Raw genomic sequence first — 17,148 nt, forward strand, 5'->3', positions numbered from 1 at the left:
ATATTATTAATAATTTTAATAAATGCCATGATATCTATTTTAAGTTATTATATTTAACAATACTCGGAATGTCTTAAGAATGCTAAAAATATGTTAAAAATAAAAAAATTAATTAATAACAATGTTATCCTTTAGCGTCGCTATCTGAAGGCAGGAACCAGGCTGCGACGGCACCACCTGAAATTAAAAAAAAGTTTTAGCATTGTGTAAGTATTTTATAAACTAAAACTTATATGGCCTGGAGAAAAAAATTCAAGATCGAGTATGACGTATCAAAATGTATTATTATGCTTTTTTATCAAAAATACTGTTGTGTACTGACTGAGCACAAGAGCAGCGGCGCCGTGCAGTGTGGCACCACACGCGTGCCCCACCAGCGCGCTCACGAGGTTGGTGCCACCGAACGCGCTCAGCCGAGCCACCATCATGCCCAGGCACGCCACCATGCCCCTGTGGTTAACAGTTGAGTTGTCACTATGTTGCCAGTTTTTAGAGAATACTAGCGTTCTATACAAGAAATTACTCGTATAAGGAATATTAGTCTTCTTTCTCTTCCAATAAAGCTCATAATCAGGAAGTAAATGACCCAAGATGCTAGAAGAACTAAGAAGAATAATCAAGAAACTCACTCATTCACTAATCACTTATTTCAACAATGATAAAACAAAGGCACTTCTTGGAGGATAAGACTTGGAATTTATTTCACCACCCTCTACCAATATGGGTTGGTTAAAAAGTAGCCGTGGAGTAAGGAAGAATTTAGTTACTTAGCGGATTTGGAAAATCAATAGTTAAGGAACAATCAATAGTAGGTTAGTCTCAAATTAAATTGTAATAATTGATTTTGTGATAGGAAGACTTTGTTTTATTTGACATCTTAATAACAATTGGAGCAAGTGACCACAGTTTAGAAGAGGTTTAAATACTTACCTATAAGATGTGGGATATAATGTAACAAAATATGAAGAAACGAGTCCGAAGACCATGGCAGTGGTGAGGAAGATGTAGAAGAAGAGGAGACCGGAGATCGCTTCCCCGGTCAGGTTGATCAAGACTGCTGCAACTGCTGCTATCACAAGGATCGTTATCGTCAACGCCTGGAAAATATATAAAGATAAACGTATTTAAGATGACCTTCAATCGTAACTTGTAAGCACACATGTATTTGAGCACAGTCTTGATCATCAAATCAACATCACATGCTCAGTTAACTATAAACGTCAAAGTAATTAAACAAAGTACACATAAATGGTACAACAATAACAACAACAACAGCCTGTAAATTTCCCACTGCAGGCCTAACGCCTTCTCTCCCTTTTTGAGGAGAAGGTTCGGAACATATTCCATCACGCTGTTCCAATGCGGGGTGGTGGAATTCTCATGTAGCAGAATTTCCATGAAATTAGACACAAGCAGGTCTCCGCACGATGTTAGCCTTCACCGTCGAGCACGAAATTAATTATAACACAAATTAAGCACATTAATATTCAGCGACCCTAACCCAGGCAGGATTTGAACTGGCAATCATCGGTTAAGTTGCACGCGTTCACACCACGAGGCCCTCTCGGTTCATGTCCTAATAATCAATCAATAGAAAGACACTAAGGTCTTACCTTTGGTTTCTTCGCGCACTGCGAAATGAGCGCGTTCAACACGAAGAAAGACAGGCCGTGAGCGCATCCCGCAAATATGGTGTTATCAGATATGGAATCTTTACAATCTAAATCCTGGAACGAAGATATTTTTCTTATAAGAATTTGCATATGAAACAACAATACATTTATCCACTATTCCTCTATCAGGCACATTTGAACAGGTAAAGTTTAAATTCGCTGTTAATGCAATTGTTGAAGTCAACAATTTTTTAGAATTAAATGATTATCATCGTAACATTGTAAAAACATTATGAATACACAATAAACTTGCGTTTTGGGAGGTGAAATATTTACTAGAAAATTGGGAAAAATTAAAGAGCCCAGACAAGATCAAGTAAGTACAATAATTACTCACTTCTTGAATGACTGTGATATTGGAGCTATCTGTGATCGTGACATTGTTGGTCGTATCAGAGAGTAACGAACAAAAGCTGGACCCAGACTCACTACTGGCATACGATGTGAAAAACACGTTGAATATAGTCGGCAGTATTATTGCAAAGCTGTTGTTTCTGTAAGTCATTTTAATACAGTTAAACGATAATCCATTTGGAGTATAAATTGTTTACTAAAACACTTTTGTAGTTCAATATAAAAATAAAAAAATATATTGTGTTTGTTCTCGATAGTTACCAGTGCAAATATATTTTGTGGACTCAAGCCTGATCCTTGAAATTTATAGACTAATGAAAATTTTTCTGAACCGAAGCAGGATTCAAAATTTCTCGACTAATAAACATTCTGTTGAGCCGACCCAGGATTCAAACCAATTTTCTTAATGTCAGAATTTACTCCAACGAGGTTTTCTTATTCGCAAACAACTAATGATATCAAGACGCTTAAGTCTATTTAAAATCTAAAATTAGTAGTGATGTGCCGATAACCTTGGTTGTCTAGCTGACGAACCGATAAGTCGGTTTTACAGAGACTGACTTTTTATGACCAATTGGATAATAATTCATGTGAAGCCAAGTGTAACCAGTCACAAATGATAATTTATGTAAAGTTATCAAGAAACATATGTACTAGAAAAATTGGACGCCACTCTTTGTCGAATAGTAATAGTAGAAACATCTTTAAAAATAACCCTATCTATTATATGGAAATGATATGTTGTTGGTGAATGAATGTTTAAACGCAATATAACCCAATAAATAGTGAACCAAAGAAAAAATATTTAAAAAAAATAATAAAAAAAAATCTTTGAGTTCAATTGTGGAAAAAATCAATAAACTTACGCGATATATACAACGAATGTTAAATAATATAGTAGTAACGTTCTCTTGAGAAGTGGCGGCTTAAAGAGCGGCGCGATCTGCTCCCAGAGAGAGCGGAGAGTCAAACCGTCTACGTGCTCCTTGCTCCCTTCTTCTAGATATATCTTTTCAACCTAGAACAGATGAGCAATAGGAACTATTTGTATGTTTTCTTAAGAGCCGATATGGCCCAGTGATTAAAACGCCTGCATATTAACCGAATGCGGGTTCAAACCCAGGCAAGCAGGCTGTGAGGAAAACTGCATGTAGACACATTTTATAGAATTTCTGCCGCATGTATATTCCGCCATACCTATTGGAACAGCGTGGTGGAATATGGTCCAAACCTTTTTCTCAAAGGGAGAGGCAGCCTTAGCCCTTAGCAGTAAGAAATTTACATACTTTCCTTGTTGAATGTAAAGCAGCAAAATTCCCAGAGGAAGCAAAATATAATTCTACATAAAGACTCATAACAAACAGACATACTTACGGGATATTTTTCTGACTGCCCTCCATTGATGACATACATTCTCTTTAGTATAGCCACTGCTTCATCCGTTCTTCCAACATTGGCGAGAAACTTTGGGCTCTCGCTGAAGTACCACAACAGTAAAGCTCCAATACCCAAGGGCAGAGCCATTACGAGGGTCAGGAGACGCCATGGCCGATAGACGATGCCCATTATGTATATGGTGAAATTTAACTTTGTTATTAAGTAAGCCCATACTGGAAAAGATAACATTTATGATCATCCAACGACTCCGTGGTTGGGTAGTGTGTACCCCGCTTTTTATGGGTACGCCAATCGGTTCAGCTTCAATTTCCGGCCGATTCGATGCAGAAAAAGTTCCTTAGTTTAGTTCATTCTATATTGCAGGGTGTTTGTGGTACCGTCTTTACTTCTGATTTATCATAACACAAGTGCTTTAGCTACTAACATTGGGATCAGAGTAATGTATGTGATGTTGTCTAATATTTATTATTATTGTTTAATAAAGCTTGAATATATTACTATCTTTTAGGTTTGAAGTCTTTAATAAACACTATTTTTTACTTATATTTGTAATCATTTATTTAGTCGTTAGTATAAAATATGACATATACAGGGATATTGGTAACTCGACGTAAATCCGTTAGGAGGTGATAGGGGTGTTTAAAATAATCTGCAGGCCAAGTTTCATACAGATTCTTTTTTAGTTTATGAGGCATTTTCGAGGAAAAAAAATCAAAAAAATATTGAAATAAATTCGTTTTCCGTCTCGCATTTGGACCGATAATTATTGTTTAAATATTGACAATTATCTAGTGTTTAATCGTTTTTATAAAATAAAAGAAAAGAATAGATTTTAATTGATACTTTTTTTTTAAATAAATTTTTGATTTTTTTTTTGACAAATATTGTAAAAACTAAAAAACGTCATAACTCAAAAATGGTTTGCTTTTGGATGATGCATATGGGGGGTTAAAATTATTGCAAATAGTCACCCCTATCACCTCCTAACGGATATACGTCGAGTTACCAATAACCCTGTACAAACTGTATATGGTATTTATACTTTTTGGTAGGGTTTAAGTAAATTAAGTCTCCGAAAACTTAATTAAAATTAATCAAATAGAATCACCATAATACAAAGTGGGTGTCAACATTAGGGCACTTGTCATGATGAGCATGTATCTGGTTCGATACTTAGCGCTGCAGCATTCACCGAGAAGAGCGTACGTCGCTGATTCTGCGGCGCTGGATCTGGATACAATAAATTCACATTCAGTTTTATGAGTAAAAGGGAAGGCATATGACTTAAATCCAGGTGGAGTTCATAGTAAGTGGAAGTGGAGTCTAAACGCGAAGACGACCACTACAGTGATGGTTACAAGATCTGATTTTTTTTTCATACCTATAAAACTCATTTGATTTTTGTATTCGAAGATGCGTATGATGTTATTTCCAATTAAAAATAAACAGTCTCCGAGATGTTACCCACAAAACGTGTATTTAATTTTTTGGTTATAGTATGGTGACAGTGGCTTTTTAATTTTTCGGTACTTACATATCTTTATATTTACAAAATATTTATTCCAGATTGGATAATTTCCATAAGAACTAACTGTCAATGTAATAGCATTCGAAATCTTTGTCACTTCTAAAACCTCTTCTTATACATATATTTTTAAAAGGGACTGACTCCTATGACTTATATCTAAATTTATCTATTGAAGCTAATAATTTTTAAGAAACAAAAAAATGTAGTTAATTTTATGAATTTTATAATTACATCATAAACAGCCCCTAAATGAAGATGCTTAAGATATGCCATTTTCATTTTACCAATACATAATATAAACAGATATCCGTTTCAGAACTTACAATATTCGATAACAAACCACTAACTACAAATTTAATAAACTAATTACAAATTTACTCAATATTTAACATACAGTGCGGAACTGAGGAACCGTAGTGCAGCTAGGACTTGCCAAGTCGGTGCCAAGCTGCTGAGAGCGGCGCAGATGAAGCTGCCACTCATAGACCACATCATCACTAGCTTCCTGCCACGCGTATCTGAGAGGTAGCCCCATGGATACGACATGACTATTATACCTGGAAGTGTGAACAGAAAACCATGAAAATCAAAATGTTCTTTAGTCAAATCGGCTTATATAAGCACTTTTCAATCGTTATTATATATATATTTTCTATCGATTAGATCCAGCAAGAAAATTACTGGTTACCCTTTGTACCTGTTTACATAGTTAATTAAATATAATTAAATTTATTATTTTATAATGTAGCCAGTTTTTAAGCTTTTTAAAGTTTTTTTAAAAGGAAAAGTAGTAAAGAAATAAAAAACAAATTTGGAAAGAAGACTGTTGGGCCTCCTCTCCCTTTGAGGAGAAGTTTTGGTTTGAATCCGGAATCATCGTTTAAGATGCACTCGTTCTTACTACTGGGTCATCTCAGCGTTATATAATATATTCAAATTAAATCTTACCCGCGAAAGGCATAGAGGACAATATTCCGATTTGCTGAAAATTCAATCCCAAGTCACAAGTGGCGACTGTGACAATAATACCCAAGCCATAGATGTCAATGCCCATGGCAATGATGAGCATGAAGCAAGCGAACAGGAGCCCCTTGTTGTATTTCCCATGACCTGTGAATAGAACAAAAAAAAATTATTTATATGAACCACAAAAAGTAAATACCATAATTTCAATGTTAATTTTGATTAATATTTTTACAAGTTTTTTGAAACTCTAACATTCAGTGAGGTATTAAGGAAATAATTTGGCATTTCTCACCGACTTCAAATATAGCAATAATTATAACTACATTATATAATCGTAAATCGACTTTTAAGTAGTCTAATATTTTTCATTTCATTTTACCTAGGAGGACTCTAAAAATTATGTTAAATATTACTTTATTTACTTTTTAAGTGCATTTTTATTTGTTTTAAAATAGTGTTTTGTTTGAAGCCAGTTTTTCTTTTTGTCAAAATTTTTATTTATTTTTTGATTTTAAGTGAAGCTGATTTAACTAACGATTTTTTTTAACATGGATAGATTAAGCGTGTCGTTTATCGTCCGTTTTCAATAACCTATCTAAGATTACAGATAGATTGACGCTATCCTCGATTGTCAGTTAGAATAAAAAAAAAAGAATCATCAAAATTGGTTGGCACAATTTTGAGTTATTCACGTATTTGTCGCGCATAATGCAAATTTAAGACTTATAACGTTTTCATAGGCATACCCTCATCGGAACAGGATAAAATTAAAATTGGATCCCACGGGAAGCACTACATTTCAATCAAAAAAATAATTATCAAAATCGGTCCATCCATTGAAAAGTTATGAGGTAACAAACATAATAAAAAAAATACAGACGAATTGATAACCACCTCCTTTTTGAAGTCGGTTGAAAATAGGTTCACTATATTATTCTGTTTGCAATAGGCATCATATAAATATATTTATCACTTTCCTACAATACGTCAAATAGGCGTTGCGGCCTCCGCACGACAAAGAAATCTTTGTTTTCCTTAGCCGCCACACAGTGGACCGAAATCAAAAAGTGTGGACTTAGGGATATATATATATATATATATGTTTTTATATATTTGAAATCTACATACTAATACAATACTTTTATGCAGTAAAACTTTTTTTTTGTATTATCCATTATTTTCAAAGTTTTTCAAAATTTTCAAACACACCACTTTCAAAATTTTGTTTTTTTTTTTTTTTCTATTAATAATCATTTATAATATTAATACTACTATTACTCAAATGAAATTATGTTGTAATTATATTTTGAAACCGGTTTTTTTCTTAGAAGATACGGAGTCTTTGTGTAATGATAGTCCATACAACTCCAGTGACGTCATTTGTTTGTTTCAAAACCGGATTTCTTATCAGAATCAGATTCATTTGTGACGTGGACCAATCAGAAGCCATAAATTTGCAGGTAGTTTGAAATGTCCCTAGGCTCACAGTATGAAAGGAAAAATGATAATCTCAGTTTGTTGTTACCCATTATTTCATACGGACTACCCCCTATTTATTATTTTAGCTTTAGCCTTGTTTTTGTCTCTTAAATTAACAAAATGGCAAATTAAGATTCTGCGAAAAAGTACCCAACAAGCAACTAGTTAGCTTAGTCAATCATAATTGACGAGACATGCAGAGAAATGACTCTGATTACTAAATGTTTTGACGGAGCTTCCAATCAAGCTAACTATAAGGAAAAAATGCCCATAGCTAGCATAGAAAAAGGTGATTAATATGACTCTAGTCTTTTTATTGGTAGTTTGCTACCTATTAATCAAGTTTCTGGTAATAAACTTGCTTGCTTGCTCCTTATTATTAGAGTGTTATTATTATCAACTCAATATGTTTCAAAGTTCAAAAGGAAAATTAATTTAGCATTTTAAAAGATAATACAATCAAGGCAGAAATTGATTGGGTCACCTTAGAGATACAATTAAGTTTAGAGATTATGCCGAAGCCACCATAAAATTGTACGTTGATTTATACGAATGGTATCACAGGTCTGCAAGTGTTCATAAAGTTCTTGCTCATGGATCAGCTATTATTGAACGTTTTGGTTTAGTGGCGATTGGAAATTATTCGAAAAATTCAGAAGAAAGAAAAATTCTGTAGAAAGGCCACCAATGAAGATATTCTGAATCTTTTGCTAATCAGCTCTTACACATAAATTTCTACTACCTACATCAAAATCTTTTCCGAAACCACAAAGCCCTCTTAGATAAGGCAAAAACTTTATTGATTGTGAATAGACATTTATTGGCGATAATGATCTAGACAACTTTAAGTTTACTACACTTAGTAGTTTTGTCATTCCGTAATGAATCTGAATCTGACTCGTCTGAATATTAAATCATTTTTTTTAATTTTGTCAAAAGACAAGAATATTTGTTGTAGCGAACTAGGCTTTTTGGATATAGCACTATTTAAAAAAAACGCGCCTAGATACCTTAGACGCCTAGACCTTTGGTGATGTGGAATAGAGAATAAAAAATATATAAAGTAACCTTTGAGTTGTTATACTAATCTATAAGCGATACCGGAAAACTTTATAAGGAAACTTCAGCTCTTTTTCGGGCATTTCAAATGTCGCATAGTTATTTTTTTGTCAAGGATGAGTTGTCCATAGAAAAAATGTTGATTATAATGTTTGAAAAAATATTTTCCATAATTTGACTAACTTCCACCGTTCCAAATTTTTTCTTCTCATACAATGAAATGATCTTTATAACATACGGCATCGATACCCATTAAAAAAAATTGGTGAATTGCACTAATTCATATGCACAACTCGCACTTGACCAAAAAAATGAATACGTCAAAATTTTTAAAATAATTAAAAAACTTTAGTTATCTAAGAAAGTCTTCAGATATCTTTTTCGGAAACCGATTTTCACCCATTGGCCAATTTAAAACGAACATCCTGTATATCTCCGAAATGGCAAAATATCGCAGTCCTAATTTAACTATTACATCCGTAATTGGAGACTTTTGAGATTTTCATGATTATGATTTTCTTCATACAAAAAAAAAATTGAATATTCATAGCATTAAAACGACATAGGTAAATCGTAAAAGTCAAAGAACAATATAATGTTGTATTTGACAGTAGAATCCATTTCTATAATTATTTTTTTAAAATGAAATAATTGTTTTGTATCATGCCTAAGTCCACTACGTTTAAATATCGGTCCAATGTGCGCCAGCGAGAAACTGAGCACCACTATATATGTGCTTAATTTGTATTTATAATGCATCTCGTGCACAGCGGTGAAGGAAAACATCGTGAGGAAATCTGCATGTGTCTAATTCCATCGAAATTCAGCCACATGTCCATTCCACCAACCCGCATTGGAACAGCAAGGTGGAGTATATTCAAACCCTTTCTTTAATGGGAGAGGAGGCCTTAGCCCAGCAGTGGGAAATTTACCAGGCTGTTACTTTCCTTTTTTACTTTTCAGGGAGAAACATAAGAAGCGTATTAGACCTCGCTCCGCATTTAACGTATTAATACGTATAGAATTATTTCTTAATTAAAGAACATCATGATCATCTCATCATCGTTGGAATTGGAACAACTTGGTCGAAAATTTTCTCCATTAAAATTAGGAAGACCAATTGATTACACATATCTTTACTGCGTTATAATAAAAAAGTATATAGCCTTATTTATACCACAAGAATCACTAAGATGTTAGAAACACTAGCTTATGTGTATGTGTAAAACATACGGATATAAGCCACACATTATAAGCAGTAATCATGCATTTAGGACGAAGTAAATCGTCTTATTTATAAAATACTAGCAACCCGTCCCAGCTTCGCACGGGTGCAATACTGATGTTAAACATACTACAGAATTTGTTTATAAACGACATCACATCGCAAACTTCTAAAATTATCAGTATTACTTAACTATATTGTCTATGTATTATATACAAAAACTTTCCTCTCGAATCACTCTATTTATTAAAAAAACCCACATCAAAATCCGTTGCGTAGTTTTAAAGATTCAAGCGTACACATACATACGACATAGGGACAGAAAAAGCGATTTTGTTTTATACTACGTAAAGATTTTAAACTATAAATTTAAAGAGATAATTGTTATAATGTAAAACTATTGTATTTATTATAGAATATAATTTACCTAAGAGCCAACTAAGCTAGTATTATTTGCTTATATTTAACATAATTAAAACAATGAATCATTAACATATTTCACCGAAAATAAACGTCGGCCTCGAAACATGTGGTTCTGTTTAAATACTTCTCGATATTGTTTTAAATAGTTTTTAATATTTAATTATCTGTGCGCGTTTCTCTTTGTGTAACACTGTCTGTGTAATTACCTCCCAGCTGGTCGTATTTTACCGCTAAAAAACAATACATTGGTGACGCATGTAATAATTATGATGTTTCTTTTATATATGATGAGCCGAAATGGTACAGTGGTTAGAACCCGTGCATCTTAACCGATGATTTCGGGTTCTAACCCAGGCAAGCACCACTACATAATTTGTGTTTTTAATTCATCTCGTGCTCGGCGGTGAAGGATAACATCGTGAGGAAACCTGCAAATGTCCAATTTCATTGAAATTCTGTCTCATGTGCATTCCACCAACCCGCATTGGAACAACGCGGTGGAATATGTTCCAAGCCCTCTCCTTAATGGGAGAAGAGGCCATTAGCCCAGCAGTGGGAAATTTACAGGCTGTTACTTTACTTTACTTATTTTTTATTTGATACTAGCGACCTGCATCGGCTTTGCCTGGGTGCAATGCTGATACTTCAAATACGGAATTTGGCGGTAGAATATCTGATAGAAGTGGATGATACCCAAAAAGAGTGGCTTGCACAATGCCATACAACCAGATACATTATCTGATATCGCCAATGTTATGTGTGTGTGTGCTATGTATGCATTCTTGGAAATCTTTAAATAATATTTAATTATATTATTCAAATAACCATATATAAGAAATCGTGATAAATTTAGACACAGATTACAGTTTAGCAGTCATGGTAATATTGTTAAATCAATTTAATTATATTTATATGATTATATTTCTGAGGGAAAATATAGGGTTGGCAACTAAGTGATTGCCGATTTCAAACAAGAAGGAAAATTTGAAATTTTTCCATAAAACGAGTTTTTGATATATCCAAACATTTTTAGTGCATGTGTGCGATACATTGAGTTTCTGTGCAATATCATGACGTGTTGTGCAATCTGAATCGATAATGGCCCTGATATGGGTACCATCGACTTCGACTGGGCAGCCAGATCGTTAAGCATTTTCCGATGAAAAATCACCAGAACGAATTCTGGCAAACCAATTTCGACACTGCCTTTCTTTCAAGGCTTCTTTTCCATATACGGCACATAGCTTCTTTTGTGCTTGCGGGCGTTCTTGCCTTTTCGGAAGTAATACAATAAAATATGTTTGAAGTGCACGTCCTGTTCTTATATTTTTTAATTGGGATAAAAACAAAACTAAGGCACTAATCGATATATATTTTTTTACTAAATTAAAGTGAGAAGTCTAAACAATTAGAAAAAATATAGGTTACCTAACCTATAGAAAGTATAGAAAGTGGTCAAAGCACCTGCTTTGACCACTTTCACAAAACAAAAAAAAGCCTAAAGTCCACCTATCCACAAAATCGGGAATCACTTAGTTGCCAACCCAATAGTATGTAGTTAGTTGATTTCTATAGCGTATATAATACTGCATTAGAACTGGTTGGTTAAAAAATAAAGTACCTATTTTATAAGGAGGTCAATTGTACTAATTTATAAGTCTTATTTTCGATTTAATTCCGATCCAATTTAGACTGAGATTCGTTGCGTTCCTGTAATAGAAAAACGGCTAAACGGCAACAATTTGTTACTAGAATTTGTTAGTAGAAACGACCCCAGAGAATACGAAACAAATGTTACATGTGTGTGTGATACACGTGCTTGACGAAATGATTAACTGGTTTGCACCGGTTCTGCTAAAAGAAAAATCTAGGAGCTAACAAAGTATTAGATACGGTGATTTCTTAAATATTCGGAAAAGATATTTTGTGCTAATATGTATACACTAGCTTTGAAAATAAATAAGCGTATCAATGTTGACGTTTGAAAATTCGTTTCAGATGTCAAGAGATTACTTCCGCACGTTTAAAGATGCCGCGTAGTTATTAGGTAAGGTAACTCACTCTGAGTTTATTACCCGGTATTAAAAGAAATGTTAGTCTACCTAATTTCAATCTTTTTTTTTTTTTGATCGAAATTATTGTTGCCAACATCATTCAGAATAGATTGTAAATAAAGTAACATTTAAGCTTGTCCAAAAGTTGTTTTACCTCTTTATAATGTTTTCGGTGTGTGTCTTTAAAAAAAAAATATTATTCGGATTCTAATGAAAATACGCGTTCGTAAAGTCCTTTAAAATCACGTTGACTATTTCATAATAAAAGAAATATTATATCACTTTTATTTTGTACAAATCTACAACGTAAAGTTGCCATATACAAATATAAAACATTTCTTATATTAATAACTGTGATAGCATCATAGATATATCATAGATAGGCAGACTGACAAATACTCTTCTTAATGCTGTAAGAAATAATCATTCCTTGCGTCATTAATGCATCACCAATTTAGGTAATGCACACCAACTAAAATTTAAATTAAAAGGTAAATCCTTTTTGTCTCTAGTTACACTAGCTCACTAATCCTTCAAATTGCAACACATTCAAACTTAGTATTACGGTTTTTGGAGAAGATTTGGTGATAAGTGGGTGGTACCCAAACGGGTATAAATCCTTTAATCATTAAACATATTTGCAAGCACGTTTGCATTGACTATGCAGGATATGCTAGTGTTAAGTAGATACCACATTCTCGATTGGAATACAAATTAACTACAGCCTTTGCTATTGAAGCTGTTTGTGAGCCAATTTCACGACGATTAGCTTCGTCGTTGATGCGGAAAAACAGGCAATAAACAAATAACCTTACAGCCTACTAGTATAGTACGACACAACTTAGATGTAACATCGGCAAATCACCCCCGAAATAAGTACGCTATTCCAAATTATCAATATTTATTTCTTATGTGAATATGATCTTTACACAAACGTAATAACTTGTAATATCATATGGCCTAATATTCGTCGATTTACATGCACTTGCTTTCTTGGGTTGAATTGACGCGAAAATCTATAGCAAAGAATAGCGTTGAATGGTGCGATTTGCCTATGCTACATCTAAGTTTTGTCGTGCTATACGTATATAATATTAATGACAATCTGGATTTTAATCTTTGCACCGTCGGTCATGCGTTCGTATAAAATATTTTCATTGACTTTCATGGTCATTTTAAAGACCGTTTCTATTTTGAGGACATGTCAAGTTTTTTTCTTCTTCCCTAGAGGTCACAAACACGCCTACCTTGTTTAATATTAATATATTTTTACACATTCATTTCTATGATCCATTCATGATATCCTCCAAATAATAATTAAAATTTTAATTTTGTCTAAAATTAATTACGTATATACCAGTACATCTATTTAGTTTAGTTTGAAAAACTCAGAAATTATTGTGATACCATATTTAATATTAAAGCGCATCAAAATAAAGAACTAGTTGTTTTTTTTTATATTTTCAAGTGAGTTTGCGAGGCTGCAAACTCTTGGAAAATACGACTTCAGAGATTCTATTCGAAATTTCACTATCGTCCTCTGCAGTGAAATTCGAGTTTTATCTTACAGAATAACACTAATGTATTTTATTTCGTTATATTCACTATTAAAAGAATAACATCTTACAATTTTATTCTAACTTATCAATATAATATTACATCTTTGTCACGAGCAGTTACAATGGAGGTTAGGCCTTGAGTGAGGTCGAGGCGCCATCTTAGGCAGGCTAGGCCGTTTTTGGCGGGAAATTGATAATGTTAATGGCGAAATGCTGTTGTGTTTGTTGATTTGGAGAATCTAAATTGTCTGAAACAGTTATAACTTTGTTTTGTGCTCATATTAATTTCTGATAACTTTCGTGATCAAAATCATCAACAGTTTGTAAATTTCTGATTTTTGGGCTAAAGCCTCCTCTTTCTTTGAAAAGGAGATTTGGAGCATATTTCCCCACGCGATAACTCTCACAAGATTAATTATATTGTTGAGGAGAACGTTGTCCTCCGATATCCTCGAAACATTTAAGAATAATATCCATAGCTTAATTAAAACAGCTTCTGATGTTTAATATTTTTAACTCACTTTCTTTTTACTCTGTAGAGGACGACCAAGAAAACGATAGATGGATTGTGTGAAAGACGATATGGTTAGAAAGAATTTTACTTGCGAGATGACGTCGTCAGAGAAGTATGGAAGGAGAAGACATGCTGCGCCGACCCCAAATAAAATTGGGAAAAGGGCAGGAGGATGATTTCTTTTTACTCTGTACTGTTTACTTTTTAATCTGTGAGAGTATTTCGTGAAAAGATACGGAAGTGTGTGAAAGCAGCGCAATCGCAGATATTTTATTTGGACACTAAACGCGCGAGGTCGATCTTGGTACCAACTAATTTCATCATTATCAAGGTAAGACTTACGATATGTCAAATCATATGTGACTACTGTATGGCTTGTCTTTTTACAACATGGCAGATAATAGAAAATCTATGTCTCATCACTTAGAACATTTAATTAATTTACCTTTATATAAAATGTTATTATCTTATGTATGTATTAGTGTCTAATAGAGATATATGTTATGTATACATATATTACATGTAGTAAGTATAAGTATTAGTGTGTATGTAAGTTTATGACTGCACTACCTACTCGGATGGATTAAAAATCTCTCTCAGATTGGGCTGTCTGGAAGAGATGGCTAATTAGCCATAATTCCGCGCATTGTATAACACTTTTAATCGATATTTATTTTTTATTTTTCGTTTTTATATTGTATTGATTTTGTTTTACTTTCTTTCTTTTTTTCTATCTTTCTATATTTTAGTGCGGTGTATAATAAAGTATAATGCATTCATTAATTCATTCAACATTAACTGCTGTTAATACAAATGTAAAATAAAAAATAGGTGAAGATTTACATTCGCAAGGCGTACTTCTAAAGTCTTACTATTGGGGTCGACTAATGAGATCTGACTGAAAAAGGGGAAGACATAAGCGCTCAAATGACTCGACGTGGGACGCGTGCGGTTGCAAGGAGCCGCGTATAGTACGACACAACTTAGATGTAGCATTGACATAACTCGTAAAACCGATCACATCCGAATTAAGTACGCTATCCCAAATTATCAATATTTATTTCTTATGCGAATATGATCTTTACACGAACGTAATAACTCGTAGTATTCATATGACCTAATATATTCGTTAATTTAACACGTTGATTTGCTTTCTCGGGCTATAGCGTCGAATGGCGCGATAGGGAGCTATTTCTATTGGTTGTGCAAATCGCCAGTAATTGGTTTTATTGAATTTGGCGATGCTACATCTAAGTACTGTCGTACTATACTTCAATACTCAATTCTAAATATTAATTCGGGGACGGTTTTCCTTCATTGTAATGCAGTGCTTATGATAGTAGCGTATTAAGATATTACCGTCCAAACAATAGTTTACGCGACTTGTATTGTCTAGGGATCTCTGTATGATTTATTATTATTTATTTTTATTTCTTTGTGTGGTGTACATCACTACATAGTATAAAACAAAGTCGCTTTCTCTGTCCCTATATTCCTATGTATGCTTAAATCTTTAAAACTACGCAAAAGATTTTGATGTGGTTTTTTTAATAGATAGAGTGATTTGAGACAAAGGTTTTGGTACATAATACATGGACAATATAGTAAATAAACGCTTAAAATTAGTAGTAGTAGTAGAAGTTTGTAATGTGATGCAGTAAATAAACAAATTCTATAGTATGTTTAGTATCAGTATTGCACCCGTGCGAAGCCAGGGCGGTTCACCAGTTAAAGAATATAGTAATAAAATATGAATCATCTCTTCTACCCGTTGTGTTCATAGTAAAAACTAGGTAGGACGATACTCAACATGTTATTTATTTTCTAATATAATTCCCAAGCAAAACGCTAAAAAATCATACCCAAGAACCTTATTATGTCCCTGACTGTAGATGTGACCCAGTATTCTTTTTTTTTTCAAAACATTTAAGAAAAACCTATTCAGCCTTAATTAAAGTTAAAAATTAAAATTAGTTTAACAATTAAAAAGTTATTACGTTAAGCAAGTAGTTATATTATTCACACATATATGTCCACAACATAGTATGTTATATTTTACTGTAAAATATATATTACCTGTCATATCTAACGCGTCCTCGTAACTATAGCACTTAACATTGTTCTCAATTCGACCACTCATTTCTATATCTTTATCTTTTTTGTCTGCAGCCATTTATCAATACAATGTCAACGACCTTGATTGTTTTCAAAATTCGAAACACTTCGATTTAATCGTGCATTCTATTTGAAAAGATTTTCTTTTCTTATTATTTTTTTTTTAATAATATTTTCGCGAGAAAGCACAGGTAATTTTTTTTTCGTATTAAATTAGCAATATATTTTTTTAATCATTTTCGTTTTATTCTTATTATTATATTATCACAACACGCTCAGTCTGTACGGAAACTATAATGTAACTGACTAAATGATTCTGTAGAGATGGGAAGGTCGCATTATCTAATAAAAAGACGTTAGTTTTTCTGTTAGGTAGGTAATATTAAATTCGAGTGTTCTTCATTTTTATGCCTGACTGATTGTCGGTGTTGTTTTTATCTTTGTATGTAGGTGAATTGCTTAATTACTTTATGTCAATAAACCGTTGATTGTTATGTAAATAGATTATTTATTTCGAAAAGACTACTTAATACAAAATTCGTATTATTAATATGACTAGGTTCTTGACTTTATAAATGCAACTAGTGTTGTACCTAATAGTAGATAAGCCTAGTTGCATTATAAACATTTCACTATTCGGAATTTTGGAGATTTTAAACTATATATGCTGTTCTGTAGCTAAAATAAAAAATGTTTTATAATGAATTGTTATTTTTTAAATAATTCAATTAAAATTAATAAATAAAACGCAATTTGTTGCTTAAAAAACTGATTTATTTTAAAATTAATTTAATTTAATAA

At 32.9% G+C, this 17,148-nt stretch overlaps 1 protein-coding gene across 1 annotated transcript; it reads right to left on the bottom strand.

The window, feature by feature from the left end:
• Positions 1-124: 124 nt before the first annotated feature.
• LOC124535433 (synaptic vesicle glycoprotein 2C-like) lies at positions 125-16,627 on the bottom strand. Its single transcript, XM_047111646.1, has 11 exons — positions 16,309-16,627; positions 5,902-6,063; positions 5,348-5,510; positions 4,534-4,655; positions 3,402-3,637; positions 2,894-3,045; positions 2,011-2,167; positions 1,614-1,727; positions 931-1,097; positions 323-450; positions 125-177 (listed from the first exon to the last, which is right to left on the bottom strand). Exons 1-11 carry the CDS (start codon positions 16,403-16,405, stop codon positions 125-127), a joined length of 1,551 nt encoding a protein of 516 aa, XP_046967602.1. The 5' UTR covers positions 16,406-16,627.
• Positions 16,628-17,148: the final 521 nt, after the last annotated feature.

Source organism: Vanessa cardui, chromosome 14 (genome assembly GCF_905220365.1).
Source record: "Vanessa cardui chromosome 14, ilVanCard2.1, whole genome shotgun sequence".
Lineage (NCBI taxonomy): Eukaryota > Metazoa > Arthropoda > Insecta > Lepidoptera > Nymphalidae > Vanessa > Vanessa cardui.